The 20,012-nt window shown below is 38.9% G+C and overlaps 1 protein-coding gene across 1 annotated transcript in view; it reads right to left on the reverse strand.

Annotated features, from left to right (window-relative positions):
• Nucleotides 1–20,012, reverse strand: part of LOC131434782 (Krueppel-like factor 12) — a 398,669-nt gene that overhangs the window by 13,707 nt on the left and 364,950 nt on the right. Inside the window, exon 5 of the mRNA XM_058601926.1 lies at nt 5,105–5,225. Coding sequence (XP_058457909.1) covers nt 5,105–5,225 — 121 coding nt within the window. The remainder of the gene's footprint in view (nt 1–5,104; nt 5,226–20,012) is intronic.

Consider the following 20,012-nt stretch of genomic DNA (forward strand, 5'->3'; position numbering starts at 1 on the left):
AATAAAGAGCCAAAAAGACCATTTTCAAGAATCGCGAAACAGTTCACAATATAGTGCCTTTAGGCAATACATGTTTTTAAAGGTCTTTGTGATACTTAATGTAAACCCTAGTACTTCGAAAATTATGTATTTGATGTTATCCTCAAAATTAAGTTTTGTTTACAACAGGACTCTCAAATCCTCTACGGTCGAATTCCGTTTGAAAACATTTGGTCGAATACGACTGTTGAGAGTTTGCGAATTATTTTGATGCATACAAAACCATTCTATTGAGACCGCATCAATTGGAGAAAAAATCGAACTGTTTCTGTGGGAATTTGGTATTACCCAGATATTTGAAAGGATTAATCAATTCAAAATCATTGGGTTATGTTAGTTTTAGGAATTGTTGTTGAATTTATTTAAATAACAAATAGTATCAAATATAGTCGAAAATGAAGATATCATTCAAATTATTAATCGTATAGTAAGTTATATTTGTGGTTAGTTTTATTCACTCTGATCGTTCTTACATTCAATCAGTAAGTTCTTTAGTTGTGTATTAGATTGTCTAAGGATGTGTTGCATTTGTTCTCGTCGTTCGATGTTGTTATTCAAAGAACAAAAGTTCTCAAATTCGTTGAGTAGCAAAATTTTTAAGTTGATTTCTTCAGCGCTTGGTTATGGAATAATAATATCGTCTATATAATCTGTATCTGCGTAACATCAGCGACAATTTCTTCTGCCGTAATCAATTTATCAACGATGATGTCATCAATTTCCTAACGAGAAAGATGTTCAACACCCATCTTTTCACCGAAATCCTTAATTTCAGAAATTATTCTTTCGTTCTCAATATCATCGAATTGTGTACCAGGCTCAAAAAAAAAAGATGGAAGTATTTTTTTCCAGCAATTTTTCAACGTTGATGACTTAATTTGAATTAAAACTGATTGAATGCAATCAAAGCAATTCCGATGTTGCGATTTAAGCAAAATTGTTCTCACTCGGGAATGAAACAGTTTTGCACCCAATCTTGGAAAATTTCTCGAGTCATCGAGCCTTTTTTATTGTTCTGGTAGTGTACTGGAAGAGATTCGAACGCTGCAATTTTTTTAAAGCACGTGGATTAGCTACATTATTAACACTCCAAATACCAAGCCTGAAAAAAGTTTGAACGGTAACTTCGAGCTGTATCTGTTTTTCAACGAATCTCAATAAATTTTACACCCTCGATTTTTGTGAAGTTCGTAAATTGATTCAAAAACTTTGCAGCAGACGATTGGTAAAGGAAAAACCTGTTTTAATCCACCTAGTGGTGTAATGATGCCTTTCTCATGTACATATAATATTGTGGTATTCTATTCAAAAATTTTCTCTTCGATTTTTGAAAGAAACCAAGTGATTGTTTATGCATAACATACAGAATAAAACACTGCTTTGATTGCGTAAGCCATCCTTAAGAGAACGAAATGGGTTCACTATTATATGCACTTCCGGCACCGCAACCCGAGAACCGGTATAATCGAAGTCGGTTCGTACGGCCACCAAATAACATGACACACAAACTCTTCTAGTACGCACCCTATAACTCCGGATTCGGAAGTCGGATCCGGATGAAATTCAGGAATTCCGTATGGGACCGGGAGACCTTTCAATTGAATCTAAGTTTGTGGAAATCGGTCAAACCATCGCTGAGAAAAGTGAGTGAGATCCATTTTGGTATATATGACCACTTTATTTGGTACTTCCGGAACCGGATACCGGGAACCAGGATAGCCGGAATCGGTTTGTTTAGTTGCCTACCGATAATGACTATCGATTTGGGTAGTTTTGAGACCAGTTTAAAAAAATTCTCACGTTTTTTGTTTCGCCGGTTTAAGTGGCGGTGTACAATATTGAACACACTTTACCCTATAATTCCGGAACCGGAAGTCGGATCCGGATTAAATTCAGGAATTCCGTATGGGACCGTAAGACCTTTCATTTGAATCTAAGTTTGTGGAAATCGGTCAAACCATCGCTGAGAAAAGTGAGTGAGATCCATTTTGGTATATATGACCACTATATTTGGTACTTCCGGAACCGGATACCGGGAACCAGGATAGCCGGAATCGGTTTGTTTAGTTGCCTACCGATAATGACTATCGATTTGGGTAGTTTTGAGACCAGTTTAGAAATTTTTTCACGTTTTTTGTTTCGCCGACTTAAGTGACGGTGTACAATATTGAACACACTTTACCCTATAATTCCGGAACCGGAAGTCGGATCCGGATGAAATTCAGGAATTTCGTATGGGACCACGAGACCTTTCATTTGAATCTAAGTTTGTGGAAATCGGTCAAACCATCGCTGAGAAAAGTGAGTGAGATCCATTTTGGTATATATGACCACTATATTTGGTACTTCCGGAACCGGATACCGGGAACCAGGATAGCCGGAATCGGTTTGTTTAGTTGCCTACCGATAATGACTATCGATTTGGGTAGTTTTGAGACCAGTTTAGAAAAATTCTCAGGTTTTTTGTTTCGCCGGTTTAAGTGGCGGTGTACAATATTGAACACACTTTACCCTATAATTCCGGAACCGGAAGTCGGATCCGGATTAAATTCAGGAATTCCGTATGGGACCAGAAGACCTTTCATTTGAATCTAAGTTTGTGGAAATCGGTCAAACCATCGCTGAGAAAAGTGAGTGAGATCCATTTTGGTATATATGACCACTATATTTGGTACTTCCGGAACCGGATACCGGGAACCAGGATAGCCGGAATCGGTTTGTTTAGTTGCCTACTGATAATGACTATCGATTTGTGTAGTTTTGAGATCAGTTTAGAAAAATTTTCACGTTTTTTGCTTCGCCGGTTTAAGTGACGGTGTACAATATTGAACACATTTTACCCTATAATTCCGGAACCGGAAGTCGAATCCGGATGAATTTCAGGAATTCCGTATGGGACCGAAAGACCTTTCATTTGAATCTAATTTTGTGGAAATCGGTCAAACCATCGCTGAGAAAAGTGAGTGAGATCCATTTTGGTATATATGACCACTATTTCCGGTACTTCCGGAACCGGATAACGGGAACCAGGATAGCTTGAATCGGTTTGTTTAGTTGCCTACTGATAATGACTATCGGTTTGTGTAGTTTTGAGACCAGTTTAGAAAATTTTTCACGTTTTTTGTTTCGCCGACTTAAGTGACGGTGTACAATATTGAACACACTTTACCCTATAATTCCGGAACCGGAAGTCGGATCCGGATGAAATTCAGGAATTTCGTATGGGACCACGAGACCTTTCATTTGAATCCTAGTTTGTCAAAATCGGTTCAGCCATCTCCGAGAAAACCTAGTGAGATTATTTGACACATACACACACACACAGACATTGCTCAACTCGATGAACTGAGTCGAATGGTATATGACACTTGGCCCTCCGGGCCAATTTTCACTAGTCGGTTTTTCAAGTGATTGCATAACCTTTCTATATGAGAAAGGCAAAACGTGCTTAATCCACCTAGCAGTGAGATGATACCTTTTTTTGCCTTTCTCATATAGAAAGGTTATGCAATCACTTGAAAAACCGACTAGTGAAAATTGGCCCGAAGGGCCAAGTGTCATATACCATTCGACTCAGTTCATCTAGCTGAACCGATTTTGACAAACTTAGATTCAAATGAAAGGTCTCGTGGTCCAATACGGAATTCCTGAATTTCACCCGGATCCGACTTCCGGTTCCGGAATTATAGGGTAAAGTGTGTTCAATATTGTACACCGCCACTTAAACCGGCGAAACAAAACACGTGAAAATTTTTCTAAACTGGTCTCAAAACTACCCAAATCGATAGTCATTATCGGTAGGCAACTAAACAAACCGATTCCGGCTATCCTGGTTCTTGGTATCCGGTTCCGGAAGTACCGGAAATAGTGGTCATATATACCAAAATGGATCTCACTCACTTTTCTCAGCGATGGTTTGACCGATTTCCACAAACTTAGATTCAAATGAAAGGTCTCGTGGTCCAATACGGAATTCCTGAATTTCATCCGGATCCGACTTCCGGTTCCGGAATTATAGGGTAAAGTGTGTTCAATATTGTACACCGTCACTTAAACCGGCGAAACAAAACACGTAAAAAATTTTCTAAACTGGTCTCAAAACTACACAAATCGATAGTCATTATCAGTAGGCAACTAAACAAATCGATTCCGGCTACTAAATTAGTAACAAATTTAGATATAATATTGATATTTACATATCAAGGTTTGTAACAATTTTGTTATCACCTAGTTGATCGGGTAGTGACATGCGATAATGATATTAGTCGCTAGGTAAAAACGCTGCTGCTAATAGGGCTTTCTACGGGCTCCTGAAGTCTCGTAGCTTGCACACACGCAGCAAACTTGCTCTATACAAGTCGTTGATACTACCTGTCGTTCTATACGGCCACGAAGCATGGTCGTTGACGGAAACAGATGTTCGAGTACTCGGCGTCTTTGAGAGAAAAATCCTGCGCTCAATACTCGGCTGCCAAGAAGAGAATGGAGAAAGGCGCGACGCATGAACCATGATCTGTACCAAGCATACAAAGATGCGGACATTGGAAGGCTTATGAAACACGGCAGACTACAGTGGACTGGACATGTAGCAAGAATGCCGGAAGAGAGAATGGCCTACGTGATGTTCAGCAGAGAACCTGGGAGAGGTCGTCGACTGCGGGGTAGATCTCGCACTCGCTGGCTGTGCGCAATCGAAGAGAATGCACGCGCAGCGGGAGTACAGAGCGACTGGAAAACGGCGGCTCAAGATCGAGTTTCCTGGAAATCTACAATTCGTTCGGTCATGTTCCGAAGACGGGATATGCACCATTGAAGTAAAGTAAAGCAAGTAAGTAAAAAGGTAAAACTGAATAGGATGTCAGTTTATGAGAAAATCTAAGTTTCTTTTCATGTAGAATATACGGCATTTCTTAGTCCATTGATGAAAAAGCAAATATACGCTCAGTTAGGGATAGGCAATTAACATGTAGAACATATTATCTATTGCGAAGCAATAAAAACTAGTAGACATACGGAAGTACAAATAAATTATAATAATCTTCATAATAATTATCTTCATACTCACAAGTCTTTCGTTTTGTGCCTTAACGCTAACAGGTGCGGTGCTGAGATAAGTGGCGGTGGCGGTCGTTTCAGGATGCCGCTGCGGACACGGAGAGCGGTGGCGGATCTTACTGCTGCTGTATCTGAAATGGGATGGCAAAGAAGAACAAGTCAGATTCAAATTAGTCCGCTTCTCGATGGTACAGTCTCTACGGGCTGATGTGAATGGTACCGTTGGGTGAAAAGGAAGGGTAGAGAAGGATCACCCGATCACACGCTGATACGGTTACGGTGAAGTCGCGTTGCGAACAATCCGCGCCCGATCACACGCTGTTCGGTGATCGGATCTTAGCACTTGGGGTGCGCAGATCGACCGTGGTATTGTGCGGTATTTGCATGGAAAGTAACCGTGAGTAAACAAATAGACAGATGGGTACATTCAACATGCATCTATTCATATAATCTGGTTGCGCTGCGGTCGATAGGAATCTCTTGATCTTGTGACCTTTTGAGGAGGTCTTTAATACGGATGCAAGATTACAACTAATTGGAACTATAGTTTGAGGTCCTGCTGTGCGAACTGCAACCATTGGTCTTGAACCTAATCGATGTACGCGAAATACGGTTCACTATGTTTTTCGCACTGGTTTTCGATGTCGGAAGAATCAGCACAAGAAACGAAAACAAACATAACCGTAAAGATAAAAACGCGTAAAGTGGCATGGTCCAGCCGCGGTGAACGCTCATATATATTATAAACCGATTCGCTCACTGCAATAATCATTCGCCACATTAACACAGAGAGGCCCCGAATGAAGTTTCAATCGATTTGAAGGTGTTCTGCGGTCGCCTCTTTCAATACGGAAAACCTTTCATCTCCGGTTTCGTTTATTTCATGGCCTTTCTGGATCATGGGCAGCCGTAAATTTCCAGACTGTTGATCAGTCAGCCCTAAAGGCTCCACCGGTTCGAGAAGTACAATTTAGTTGAGTGAGTAAAATCAAAAGATAATATTCAAAAAGCAAAACTGTAATAATCCATCGTTATCGTGTGTTATGGGTACACACAATCCACGCGATTTTTTTTATGTATCTGAACTTGAGCAGTAAACCTGCTAATGTGCATCCTTCATGAGAGTTGAGAAACGATCGTTTTTATGTTGCGTTAATTTTGGTGTAGAAATCGCTCGAACAGTTACCAATTTCGCGCCTGCAACTTTCAGGTGCCGTTTCCCGATGGCTGTGACAGTGTCAGTGCTACCTGGTCCAAATCGAGCAGTTTGCTGATGAAACCAATTGTCTGCTCGGAAAAAAGTTATCAATCGGAATCATTGAGTAGATCACTGGTTTATTAAAATTATTTTCATTGTAAATCAACTGAATTCCGTATATTTTCACTATTTGTTCTTATTATGTTTGGGTCTAAGAATTAATGTGTAGGCGTTATATCATTATACAACATTAATAAACTAAAAAATCTTAAGAAACCTTTCAATACTTTCGATCATAAGATTACCAAATAATTCGAAGTTCACGCTTAGCTACATGTCAACATACGTGATTGCAATCTCTGCACTGTTTTCATTCGTATCAACCTAGCTTTTTACTCGAGTATTAATAAATTAACAGATTGGCAAATTGTCATCGATTTGATTGGACAAGGTTATCATAATCATAATTCAGCTAACCGTTGAATCGATAATGCTTTAGCATTGGTTACGGTTGATTGAATAACGTAAACAGAACAAAAAAAATCCCGCACTGAATTGGCTTGGTCTCTTGCCCCAGGGCTTGCAGGGGAAAGCCTTCAGTTTCGGACAATGCCGCTGATTAAGGTAACCTTGAATAATGTAAAGTTTTTGTATTAAAAGGCCGTTGCAGTGTTCAAATCTATCGTTTGGAAGACTGCATGATAGATTTTCAGCTGCCAGCATTACATTTAATGTGTTAATTTTATCGTTCGATTGGATTATTAAAGATCGTGAGGGAATTTAAGGAGGCATCCAAAAGCATCTAACAATAAATTCTAATAGCATGAACGTCCCGTCTCGAACGTCGTGACAACGTTTCGTTCTTAGAAATGTACATTTTTGAGTTTCACCATCCCTGTTGGTTACCATGGGAAACGCCATTTTTGTTGTCAAAGCAACCTAACTATTGCTACAAAGTACCGACAATATTTTAGCTTTTTAGCATGAAATTAAATTCTTTTCTGAACAAAAACAAGCATTTTCACTGTAAAACATCTTCCATTTTGTTCGACAAGCATTTGTCATTGTTCTGGTCACTTCAGGATTCCGCGTCCATAGAATGCCCGATATTATTGTTGATTCAATCATTTTGAAAAGTTTTGGAAATCTTGTTACGGTTTTCTTTCTTCGTGATGTTTAGGCCACACAGCGTCATGCCCAACAACACCAATCCGAAACTAGATTCTAATCTAAACTATGTTGCAACAATAGCAAGAAAATATTTCTTATGTTACATTGGTTGAAACAAGGTGACAGCAATGTTTCTTCTTTAGGTAATTAGTTCCGAATAGGCCCGTACTCAGGATTTCATTTCGGGAGGGGCCCTCAGATAAAGAAATAATGTTACTGAAGATTACTTATGTAGCTCATTCTCGATGTGCCTTTTACCGGCGTTTTTAACAAACACTTTGAACATTTCCACTGAAACTATCATTATGTAGTATTTGAATAAAATTCGTGACTGTGCCCGAGAGAAGGTTAATTGTATTACATTTCTTTACATTTACTGTCATGTTATTTGTATAAAACATGTCTAAGACCTTCAAGATATAGTATAACAATCTACAAGATTTTTTTTATAACACCGATACACTGAAGAAGGATGTAAATAACATTCCGAAATACGAAATACGCGTAACTTTTGTTATGCTTCATTAAAGTATAGTGACTGTGAAAGTGTAATAACGTAACAGTGAAATAGTGGAATTAAATGGTACATAAATAGTGCAACTATTGAATCTACAAGACTTGTCCCGGGTTGGAGGTTCAATGCATAGGGCACTGTTCTCACAAACCAGTTGTCGTATGTCCGAGCCCCGACCTGGAAGGATTCGTAAAGACTGTCCCAGAAAGTATGGACGCACTTTGATTTCGCTGTAAATAATTCACAAGTGTGAGATATTCAAATTTTATTCGATATACTGATAATATTAGACTTCAACAACAGAATATTATTCTCAACATTTGCTACCTAGCCATTGTAGACTAGCTGGTGCATCTTCTTGCGAACGTTCCTCACTAAATTCCGTGCAGACTTCTTGGCGACCAGTTTTGACACTTTTGTCCAATCTTTTTTGAACTGTTGAATGGTTTCCTAAGATGTGCCTTCGTTAATGCCCAAAACCCCTCAATTGGTCGAAGTTGTGGGCAATTTGGTGGATTCATGTCTTTTGGGACGATGTCCAACAAGAATCGTATTGCACAGCTTTCGAACCCTCGGCCTGATCGATGCTTCTTGTTTCGAACTACGTTTTGGTTGTTTCTGCTGCTTATAGGTTCGAAGATTCAAACGTTCTTCAGCACGAAGAACATATGACTTTGAAGTGCCCACTTTTTTGGCCACATCCCGAACTGAAACCTCTTTCTTTTGCTCGAACGCCTTCAGTATACATTTATCCAACTGAGGATTAGCAGGACCTTTTTTCGACCCGTTTTCGGTTTATCCTCAAAGGTGTTATCCTCACCGAACTTCCTGATTGCATTTCGTACGGCTTTTTCACTTACTCCTTCCATTTTTGCTATCTTTCTCAGTGACAGTCCGCGTTCTGTGCACCATTTGTACACAATTTTTCGACGTTATTCTGCTGAAGGTCCACGCATTTCGAAACAAACTAATGAAAACGAAAAAACCTGTTTTAATCCACCTTGTGGTGTAATGATGCCTTTCTCATATCAATCATATATAATACTGTGGTATTCTTCAAAATAATTCTCTACGATTCTTAACAGAATAACCGAAATCGGTTTGTTTGACCGTCTACTGATAAAAACTATAAATTGGAAAAGATTTTAGGTCGATTTAGACATTTTTTTAAAGGTTTTTCCCCATTTTAAGTGATGGTATACAAGTTTTAACACACTGTACCCTATATTTCCGGATCCGGAAGTCGGATCCGCATGAAATTCAGGATATACGCATGAGACCAAAGGACCTTTCATTTGAACCTAAGTTTGTGAAAATCGGTCGCGCCATCTATGAGAAAAGTTAGAACACATATTTTGTTTTTTTTTGCACATTTTACCCCATAACTCCCAAACCAGAAGTCGGATCCAAATAATATTCAGGAATTTTCTATGGGACCTCAAGACCTTTCATTTGAATCTAAGTTTGTGAAGATCGGTTCAGCCATCTCTGAGAAAAGTTAGTGCACTTATTTTTACAATTTATTGCACATTTTACACCATAATTCCGGAACCGGAAGTCGGATCAAAATAATATTCAGGAATTTTTATGGAACTCAAGACCTTCCATTTGAATCTAAGCTTGTGAAAATTGGTTCAGCCATCTCTGAGAAAAGTTAGTGAAAAAAACGTTACATGTGAACTTTACTGTTTTTTTGCCATGCGAAATAAGTTTTAGTGAGAATTGCGTTCTCAAAAAATAAGAAGTGAACTTATCTGCAGTATGTTTTCTGATCGATGATTTTTTTTTCTAAAAATCACTTGTGAAAAATTTCGAAATTTTGATTTTTCCTAAAACAAACTCTACGTAACGCCTGTAATTCACGAAAGATTAACGCATCGTAATACCTATAACTTACAAGAAAACCAACGCATGTCACGTTTCGTAATGCCAGTAGCTTACAAAAAGTAACGCATGGTAACGCCTGTTACTTACAAAAGGTAACGCCTAAAACTTACTGAAAAGTAACGCATGTAACGCTTCGTAACGCCTATAACTCACGAAAAAGTAACGCAAGCAACGCTTCATAACGCCTATTACTTTCTTAATAAAAACGCATGTAACAATTCGTAATGTCTATAACTTACAAAAAAGAAACGCATGTAACACCTATTCCCAATACTGCATGTAACTCTACGTAACGCCTGTAATTCACGAAAGAGTAACACACGTAACGCCCACAACTCACAAAAAAACCAACGCATGTCACGTTCCGTAATGCCAGTAACTTACAAAAAGTAACGCTTCGTAACGCCTATAACTTACAAAAGGTAACGTCTAAAACTTACCACAAAGTAACGCATGTAACGCTTCGTAACGCCTCTAATTTTCAAAAAAGTAACGCTCCGTAACGCCTTTAACTTACAAAAATCTAACGCATGTAACGCTTTGTAACGTTTATAATTTACAATAAAGTAACGCATGTAACAGCTATTTTTAATACTGCATGTAACTCTTCGTAACGCCTGTAATTCACGAAAGAGTAACGCACGCCAGTAACCTTCAAAAAGTAACACTGTAACTTACAAAAGGTATCGCTTAAAACTTAGCAAAAAGTAACTCATGTAACGCTTCGTAACGCCTTTAACCTACAAAAATGTAACACATGTAACGCTTTGTAACGTTTATAATTTACAAAAAAAAGTAACACATGTAACATCTATAATTTACAAAAAGTAACGCATGAAACTCTTCGTAACGTCTATAACATTCAAAAAAGTGTTTGTAACACTTCGTAAAGGCTGTAGCTTACAAAAAAGTAACGCATGTAACGCTACGTTACGCCTATGATTCACAAAAAAGTAACACGTGTAACGCTTCGTAACGCCTATAACGTACAAAAATATAACGTTTATAACGCTTGGTTATGTTTATAACTTACAAAAAAGGAACACAAGTAACCATTCGTAACGTTTATAACTTACTAAAAAGTAACGCATGCAACGCTTCGTAACACCTAAAACTTCCTTAAAACTCGTTTACCGCAAGAATTTAACCCTTATAATGGTTTTTAATAGCGTTTTCGTTTTTAACGGTGGTACTACACCAGTTCAAGGCAGAAAAGGATGCCTTGATTACTGGAGCGAGTATAGTCAGTGCTACACTACCCCGGTGCTGTGCGCATAACATTCATAATTTCCACAAAATAACGCATATGATTTATAACCTAGCTTCTTCAACTTAAGGCCATCTTTCAAGTACCATGCGCGCGAATAGTTTTAGGATTTTTTTAGAAACCAAAAACATACAGACCTTTTATCTATTCATCTATCTGCAGGGTGAAAACGATTGGAAAATTCGGAAGATTTCCCGTGTGTTATCAAAAATAGCTCTGAAAAATGAGTGTTTTGTGATCTTTCACAATTATTTGGAAAAATAATGTGATGATTTTTTTTTTAAATAAACCTTATGCTGGCTACAAGGATTACATTCAGACACATTTTTGGGAAAGCTTTCCACGCTTTTCATGGAAAATCAACAAATTTCATATAACCGATTTCGTTGTATTCTGATGATTTGGAAGTGCTAAATGATATACAAATGATTTTGCAACGATGCGGATTTTGTTCAGTTCATTTTTCAGAGTTATTTTTGATATTAACTGGAAAATCCTTCGAATTTTCCAGCCATTTTCACCTTGCTGATAGATAAAAGTATTTCAAAGGCCTGTATGTTTTTGGTTTTGGCAAGTTTTTCAAATTTCCTATGGAAAATTTCCTAATACCACTCGCGCGCATGCGGGTTGTAAAATTTTTTCGCGAAGTATGAAATTCCGATGCAAGGCTTTGTAAATTCATTTTTTCAGGCGACTTCTTGTAAAGTGTTTATGATTTGTCTCAACTTGAGCACCGTGTTCAACGAAATTCATAAACCAGTAACAGACATTCTTACATGCACCGTGATTCACGATTGAAAACTCGTGCTCATGCACGGAACCACCCGCGATCCCATTTCAACCAGAATATTAGTTGATTTTCTGAATTCGATTGGTTAAAATTTGGTACAACTAATCGATTGTTGTTTTAACTAAACTGTCACTTTTGTTTTTCGATTAGCAGAAACGGTGGTTGAAACAACTAATTTAACTGTTTGAAAAAAAAAATGCTGTCAATTAGTGAGGACACATACCTTTCAAATTCAACAAATATTTTAGTTGAAATAACTGGTGTTGTTATTGAAACAAAATTCTGTTAGTTGAAAAATAAATCGGTTTTATTTGTTTTAGTTAAATTTATGCACTGATAATTTCAGTCAATTTATATGAGCTTAGGTGCATCAACCGCTGGGAATTGAAATTTTGCGATGGCAATTCAAACGCGCCATTCAATCGCAGCGCGTTCTGTGTGTTTGAAATCCTTCGCTCCTGTTACTTTTATAAATTAAATTCATGTCAAAAACGTTTTATTGCTAATGCATGAACATCATCATCGGTATCAAACAGCTGGAAGTAAAACAGTCTGCTGGAAGTAAATAATGATCGAATTTGAAGCATAAAATTTTTGCGCATACCTGAAAGATTACGAGATGATCATTCATTAACATTTTCTAATTTGTCACCAAATGTTTTTCATGTCAAACAAGGTTAACTTTATCACAACACCGCTGTTAGACAAACACTTGTTATCATAAAATTCTCACTTCGAATGAACACAATTTCACCAAACGCTTTAACCATCGATATTGTTTTTATTGACATTTTGAAGCGACGCGAACAGAGTTCAACTAAAAAGTTGTTGATTTTGCATTGCGATTATTGTTTTGCTTTCAACTGTCTCCGACATTTGACAGCATTCAAAACAACATATTTTTCAACTACTTGAATATATGCAAATCAAAAACCATGTTGGTTGAATAAAAAAGAAATTAGTTAAATCAACTATCGCAAAAATCAAAAACTGCGATATCGCAATTTTATGATCGAAGGGTTCTCCGTGTGTTTGCTCGGTGCCGATGGACTCGCTTGTGGTTTTAAACCCGAGCATCGGTGTCAATTTTCGTTTTCTTTGCCGCGTGTACGAAATCTAACACCGCACACAGCGTGCTTCGTTCGCAGAGGCGGTGTTGTATTTCCTTCTTCCGTGCCAGCACATGTCGTACCGGGCGGTTTGTTAAGACCTTACCTTTGAAACTAATTTAAAAATAGATCAAGCCATCGCGGAGAAAAGTGAGTTCGATTTTAGAGTTGTGAGCCATATTCCTGGGGACTGGTATGGTAGTGGTGAGCTCACTTCGTCCGCGTCCTTTGTCGCTATTTTTTCCAATAGCGGTTCGTCAGCAATGCTATCATTTTTTTCATCGGCTCTTACGTCATTGCCAATTCAAATAGTTTCGTAATTTGATCATCCGTTGCATATTTTATATTGTATGTACGTTGAAGGGACGGCTTTGTTCGGGAGCACGTATCCACCGAGTGACGCCATCCGAGCATACATATTTCCTTAATAAACTTACCTAAAATACTAAATCAATTGGAACGAGAGCACCACGACATCAGAGCATCTAAGGAACTTATATTGTATTATATTATGCTATATTATATTATATTGTATTATTTAATATCAAACTGTATTTCATTGTATTATAATAATATAAAAAAATTATCATGGGGACGTAATGATGGGAGGCATTAACAGGGCATCGTACGAATTGATGACCGGACGAGGGATTGTGGATAGGCAGCTCAAGTCACTTGAACGAAATTTGTTTCGTTCCGAAGGTTTGAAATGAGTCTAAAGCCCCCTTCTCAAACAAACCATCAGGTGGGTTTAAGCATGTATAGCGATATGCTTCATCCATGCACTGAATATTAGGGATGGAAAACGCATCTTTTATTCCCGTGGAATATGAGTAAGCGACTATGCTTACATATCCGCCCAACACTTTTTGATAGCTTTTCTGTAACAGTTATAGTAAAACGGTGAATGGATGAGTCATATCGGGGCTACTGTAAGGCTACCCGTATCCACTGGTCACAAGTCCACGAACGGATGGTGGTTTCACTTCACATAATTACTTCCGGGGACTGGCATAGCCGAAGTCGATTCGCTTGGCCGTCCACGGACAAGGCCTATCGATTGAGTAAACAATTCTAATTGAACTCAGTTCCACTGTAACTATCGGGCCGATCGGACGCAAATTCGTGTTTCTCCAACAGTGCGGTGAATTGTTTATTCCGTTTTCAAGGTCATTCCGTATTCTATTGTCTGCATCAGTGCGGTCGAGTGATAATTCGAATTAATCCGTCCTCAAGGTCGATTGTGAGCTGTGTAATGTACGATTCAGACGATCCGGCTTCTTCCGTCACCGTCACCGGAACGTCAGCCTCCGTCAAAATTAGTCAAACGAGTTTTCCCTTTGCGCATTCACACGATCTAGCAGAGAACGTCAACGTCCGTCAACGGCAAGAATATTTGACGGACTGTGATTATCGCACACATGCACGATTCATATGATTACGGTATTGAGCTGACGTTTGTTATGTATGTATTCGACGTCAAGATCCCACTCTTAAACGAAATATACCACATATAAGTAATTAAACTTATCAGTAGATTTGCAAAGTACGTTACGTTGTTGAGTGGAATTGATTGTATTGTTTTTTCTCTTTCTAGTTAATTTTGAAAGTTATTTATTCGATTAAAAGGTAGAAAAACAACAGATCGATTGGCTTCAAAAGCTCCCAGATTTTGTATTAGTGGAATAAAATTGTGCGAAACCAAGTTCTTCAAATTCAACGTGTAAGAAAATGACATGACGGACAGGGATAGGAAACCGGATCGTGTGAATCGTACTTAAAGAAGTACTGTGTGTGGTACCGTTAGACAGCGCCTGCTGCTATATTGTTTACAAATACATTAGACAGTGTATAGTGAAAAAACATGCAAAGTTTTATTGTACAGTGCAGAAAGAGACTGGAGAAAAGTGCTTTTTCCTCAAAGAGGTTTTTTGCACTTTATTGATCAGGTATATTCACCGATTGCCTAGGACCGGACCTTGTTGGCCGTTCACCCTTTGAGAGCTAAAGCTAAGTATTTTTTGCCTTTCTCATATAGAAAGGTGATGCAATCACTGTGAAAACCGACTTTTGAACCGAGGCCCGGAGGGCCGAGTGTCATATATCATTCGACTCAGTTCGTCGAGTACGCAAAATGTCTGTGTGTGTGTATGTGTGTGTGTGTGTATGTGCGTATGTATGTATGTAACGTTTTTTGCACTAACTTTTCTCGGAGATGGCTGAACAGATTTTCACAAACTTAGATTCAAATGAAAGGTCTTGTGGTCCCATACAAAATTCCTGAATATTATTTGAATCCGACTTCCGGTTCCGGAATTATGGGGTAAAATGTGCAAAAAATTGTGAAAATAAGTGCACTAGCTTTTCTCAGAGATGGCTGAACCGATTTTCACAAACTTGGGTTCAAATGAAAGGTCTTGTAGTCCCATACAAAATTCCTGAATATTGTTTGGATCTGACTTCCGGTTCGGGAGTTATGGGGTAAAATGTGCAAAAAAATGAAAATACGTTTTCTAGCTTTTCTCATAGATGGCGCGACCGATTTTCATAAACTTAGGTTAAAATGAAAGGTCCTGTGGTCCCATACGTAATTCCTGAATTTCATCTGGATCCGACTTCCGGATCCGGAAATATAAGGTAAAGTGTGTTAAAAATTATATACCATCACTGAAAAGGACGAAAAACCGTAAAAAGTATTCTAAATCGACCTCAAATCTTCTCCAATTAATAGTTTTTTATCAGCAGACGGTCAAACAAACCGATTTCGGTTATTGTTTTTAGGAATCGAAGAAAATTATTTTGATGAATACCACAGTATTATATATGATAGTATGATTGATATGAGAAAGGCATCATTACACCACTCGGTGGATTAAAACAGGTTTTTCTCTTTCCAAAGCAAACGAGAAAAAAATTGAACATCCTTAGATTATCTAAAGACCTGACCTCGCGATATTTTACAATACAAAAGATTGAAAAAGTACGCCCAGACAAGCTTAGGGTCTTGTTAGTCAGGCTAGCGAGATTGTTCAATGTGAGCTCTTCACGAGAGAGTATCGCTTATACATTCCAGCTCGTGAAGTCGAGATAGACGGCGTGATCACCGATCCGAGTCTGACTTGCGAGGACGTTCTCAAGCATAGGGCAGGAAGTTTTAAAAACCCCATACTCAAGAATGTAAAGATACTGGACTGCAAACAATTGCGCTCGGTATCGACGGCTGAGGATGGGACTAAGTCCTATATCCCATCAGGCTCGTATCGGGTGACTTTCGCTGGCTCGGCTTTGCCTAATTACGTCCTCCTGGACCGAGTTCGTTTACCTGTTCGCCTTTTTGTGCCGCGGGTCATTAACTGCACCAATTGCATTTTTTTTCACTAACTTTTTCGTTCCCCCTTTCCTGTCTCTTCAACATCTCGATGGCAACTAATTAGATCTCTGTCGTTTTCAGACATTTTGTTCTCATATCCCCTTTTTACCGCGTTTCCAATATTTCCTTTCTTTTTCATTCTCTTCCGTAACATCACCATCAGCGCCCACGGAAAACCGCTTCAGTCGAAAACCAGCATGCGGGCCACCCGTCGGGTTTTCGTAGCCTGGGGGTATTTCCCGCTGATCCACACGGACCGAAGGATGCGGCCAGCATAGATATTTAGACCAACGCCATCTGGAAGACTCGTGCAATATTCAATTCATCGACAACTGCCGATCGCCAGCTGATAGCTGGATTTTCGAGAACCCGAGATGACATACTCTAATGATACTATTCTAGTTTTAAGTTAGTCGTTAATTAAGATTAGAAAATAACCTTGGCATCTTAGAGCTTAAGCAGTGTGCCTAAAAATATATTATAATATTGAATTTAAAAATCTGATTGAACTGCCATCCAGTAAGGCCAAATAGTTGTAGTGAAATTTCGGTAGTTTGACATTTTCCCCGGAAACTCTAGCGGTGCCAAGCACGAAACTTACAAGTGAGAGACCTTTTTTGTTTGGTTTACCAGTCAAACAGTTTCCGTATAAAATACCAATTTCCGTAGATTTTTTCTACGGATCCGTAGGCCCATTGAAAATCTCCGAATTCGTAGATCTATCGATTTGTCATGTGAAAGTGTTCGAATAGTTTTATTTCCAGACGAAATTGTATTCACGTCAGTCTGGATATGACTCTGACATTAACAACTCGCCTTTTTATTTTATTTTTAACGCCCATCACACTGCTCCACCCCGCAACTATTCTTAGAAATACAAATACACTGGCAAATATAATACTAGAAAAATAAACCTCAATTTTAATACAAAATCCGTTGATATTCTATTTATGCATGATTTTTGATACGCAGTTTATTGCTAACAGTAAAGCGGAATTCCAGTGGAAAAGTTATCCACATTTTGATTACTACGACGCTATGTTGTAAAGCTTGCTTCAGATAGAATTGGAACAAAGACATTTGTCAGTATTTCAGTTATTTATTATTGAATTTAAGATTTTTTTTATACAAATGTAGCGTTTTCTTCATACTTTGAAGAAAAAATACGAATAAAATTATTCGTCACGGTTTCAAAGGAATTCTCGAATTTTTCCTGTAACACGGCTCATTAGGCGGCGCACACCTTCTTCGTCCATCGTTTTAGCTATCTTATTCCACCAGGTCGTCATCTGATTGATGTCTTTGACAACCTTTCTCTTTGCCTTGAGTCTCCTCTTCATGATTGCTCAGTATTTCTCAATAGGGCGGAACTGGTGGCAGTTGGGTAGGTTAAGGTTTTTCGGAACAAACTGGACTCCTTTCTCTGCATACCATTCTTGAACGACTTTGCTGTATTGACGGCTTGCCAAATCTGGCCAAAACATTACGGGATGGTCGTGGGATCGAATGAACGCAAAATTTGTTTTTGGTGACACTCTTTTTAGTATAGTTCCGATGTCATTGTCTTATTTGTAACGAAAACTTTCGTTTTTTTTGCCACAGCTGCAAATGGCCTGCCAAATCATAAATTTTCTTGCAAATTTGTCCGCAAAAACAAATTTCCCCCCGAGCCGTTGCCAAGTAAAATTTTTGACCTGGGATTTGCCCGAAGTCTGCCGAAGACGAAGGTTTCATCGTACATCAGAAGACACCCGTCGAACTTTGTCAGCTCCTGGTCATATAGTTTCCGAGCTCGAATTTCGACCACACTATTCTGTTTTATGGTCCGATTTGATTGATTGCTAGCTCGATACGACTTGACTCCTTCCCGGAGTCGAGTTCTCGTCACGGTACTATGGGCAGTACCTAATTTTCTGGCCAAATCACGGTCCGACAGATTAGGATTCCTCTTAATCGTCTTCAAAATCTTACCACGCAGTTTCCGGTCGATTTGCGGAATGTCAAAAATCATACGTGAAACTGACAAAATTCCAGGCACGTGGGCGCCAAGAACTTCCAAATCCGGCCACCAGGAGCGCCACAATATGAGCAAAAGTTTGTTCCAATTCTAAATGAAGCAAACTTTACACGTAGTACAAATATTCCAATAATTACTTTCATTAGTAACACAAATTTAGATCTGGGTGGCACAGAATACAAAAATTGTGAACCCACTCTGAACATTTCTCGGAGGATCGATTTCAAGAAGCTACTCGGTTGATCTCACTTCGCCACCATCGTTGACTACAGGTAGATATCTTATATCGTTCACATGATTACTGATTATACTTAATTCGACTATAAAAGTCATATATCGATAATCAGTTGCGGTATGTGTAGCGGTGTATATATTAATTACCAAACAAGTTATAGTCAACAATCGCACAAAAGCCGAAGCACTTATATCTGCGTATTCAGGAAACGGTCTGTTTGAACTATTGCGATTGCGAACCGGTCCGATCGTGTTAGCCAAGCTCGCCCGCCGGCATCGCGGGAACGGATTTGGACAACTCGTCAAAAGTCGTAAAGCAGAGATCCGATCGATGTCCCGTAAAATTGCAACCGATCCTCATGGTTGCTGCTGTCGGGGAGGAGTGGACATTCACAGTAGCAGCAAAAACGAAAACTAGGGAACATTTCGATCGAGGAGAAAAAATCGCACTAACGATCTCGCCCTCGTTTGCCAGCCAGCCGAGCGGTTTCTGCACAGCTGATTCCCACGATTCTTGCATCTGGATACGGAGCAGAAAAAAAATGTTTGCACCTCCTTTTTGCGAGCAACCGAACACACGTGATCGAGTCCCAGCAAAAAGAAGAAGAAAGATCCAATAATTTTTACGAAATAGATTTTAAGTTTCAATTCACTAGTATTGGACCTGCGTGGGTGCCGTCCAGTGCCGGTGCAGTGGAGGCAACGGTGAATACTTAGGCTCAAACACAGTATCAACTGCAACAATCAGTAGCACATAAAATTTTCATGTTAGAAAGCGAAATCTCAGCTCTGGTTAAACTACGATGACGAAAAATACGTTTAAAATGGAACCCACAGTAAAATATGGAAAACGCCTTTGATGAAGTTTTTTTGTCATTGTTGCACGAAGGTGGTTACAACTGGTGCCCTGAGAAAAGGAGCGATCGGTTGCAACAGGTTGGTAGATTGATGGCCCCAGAAGCTTGCAATGATGGTCGCGAGTGTTTGGACGTTATTTCCACAAAATTTGACGTGCTGGGTCCAAACTGCTGGAGGCAAGTTGAATAAAGATGCACGAACAAAAAAGTTCGATTGCAAAAATTGATGTTTCGTTGATGAATTTAGCGATTGTCTGTCGATCGCGTGAGCTTATTGTCGAAATATTTTAATCGTTACTGTATCATAAATGTAGAAAAAAAATTGACAAGTGCAGCTATCTCTACACCTTCACCATTCAGCCTTCAAACCCGCAGAATGCTGCCGACTAAACGTACGTTTTTATTATTCAAATGAACGGACAATAATATTATGTAAATTCGATTGAAATGTGTTTGATACATTGAAAAATCGTTTTTGCATACATTTTGTCTCCCGTTTTCCGCA

The sequence above is a fragment of the Malaya genurostris genome, chromosome 3 (assembly GCF_030247185.1).
Source record: "Malaya genurostris strain Urasoe2022 chromosome 3, Malgen_1.1, whole genome shotgun sequence".
In the NCBI taxonomy this organism is placed as follows: domain Eukaryota; kingdom Metazoa; phylum Arthropoda; class Insecta; order Diptera; family Culicidae; genus Malaya; species Malaya genurostris.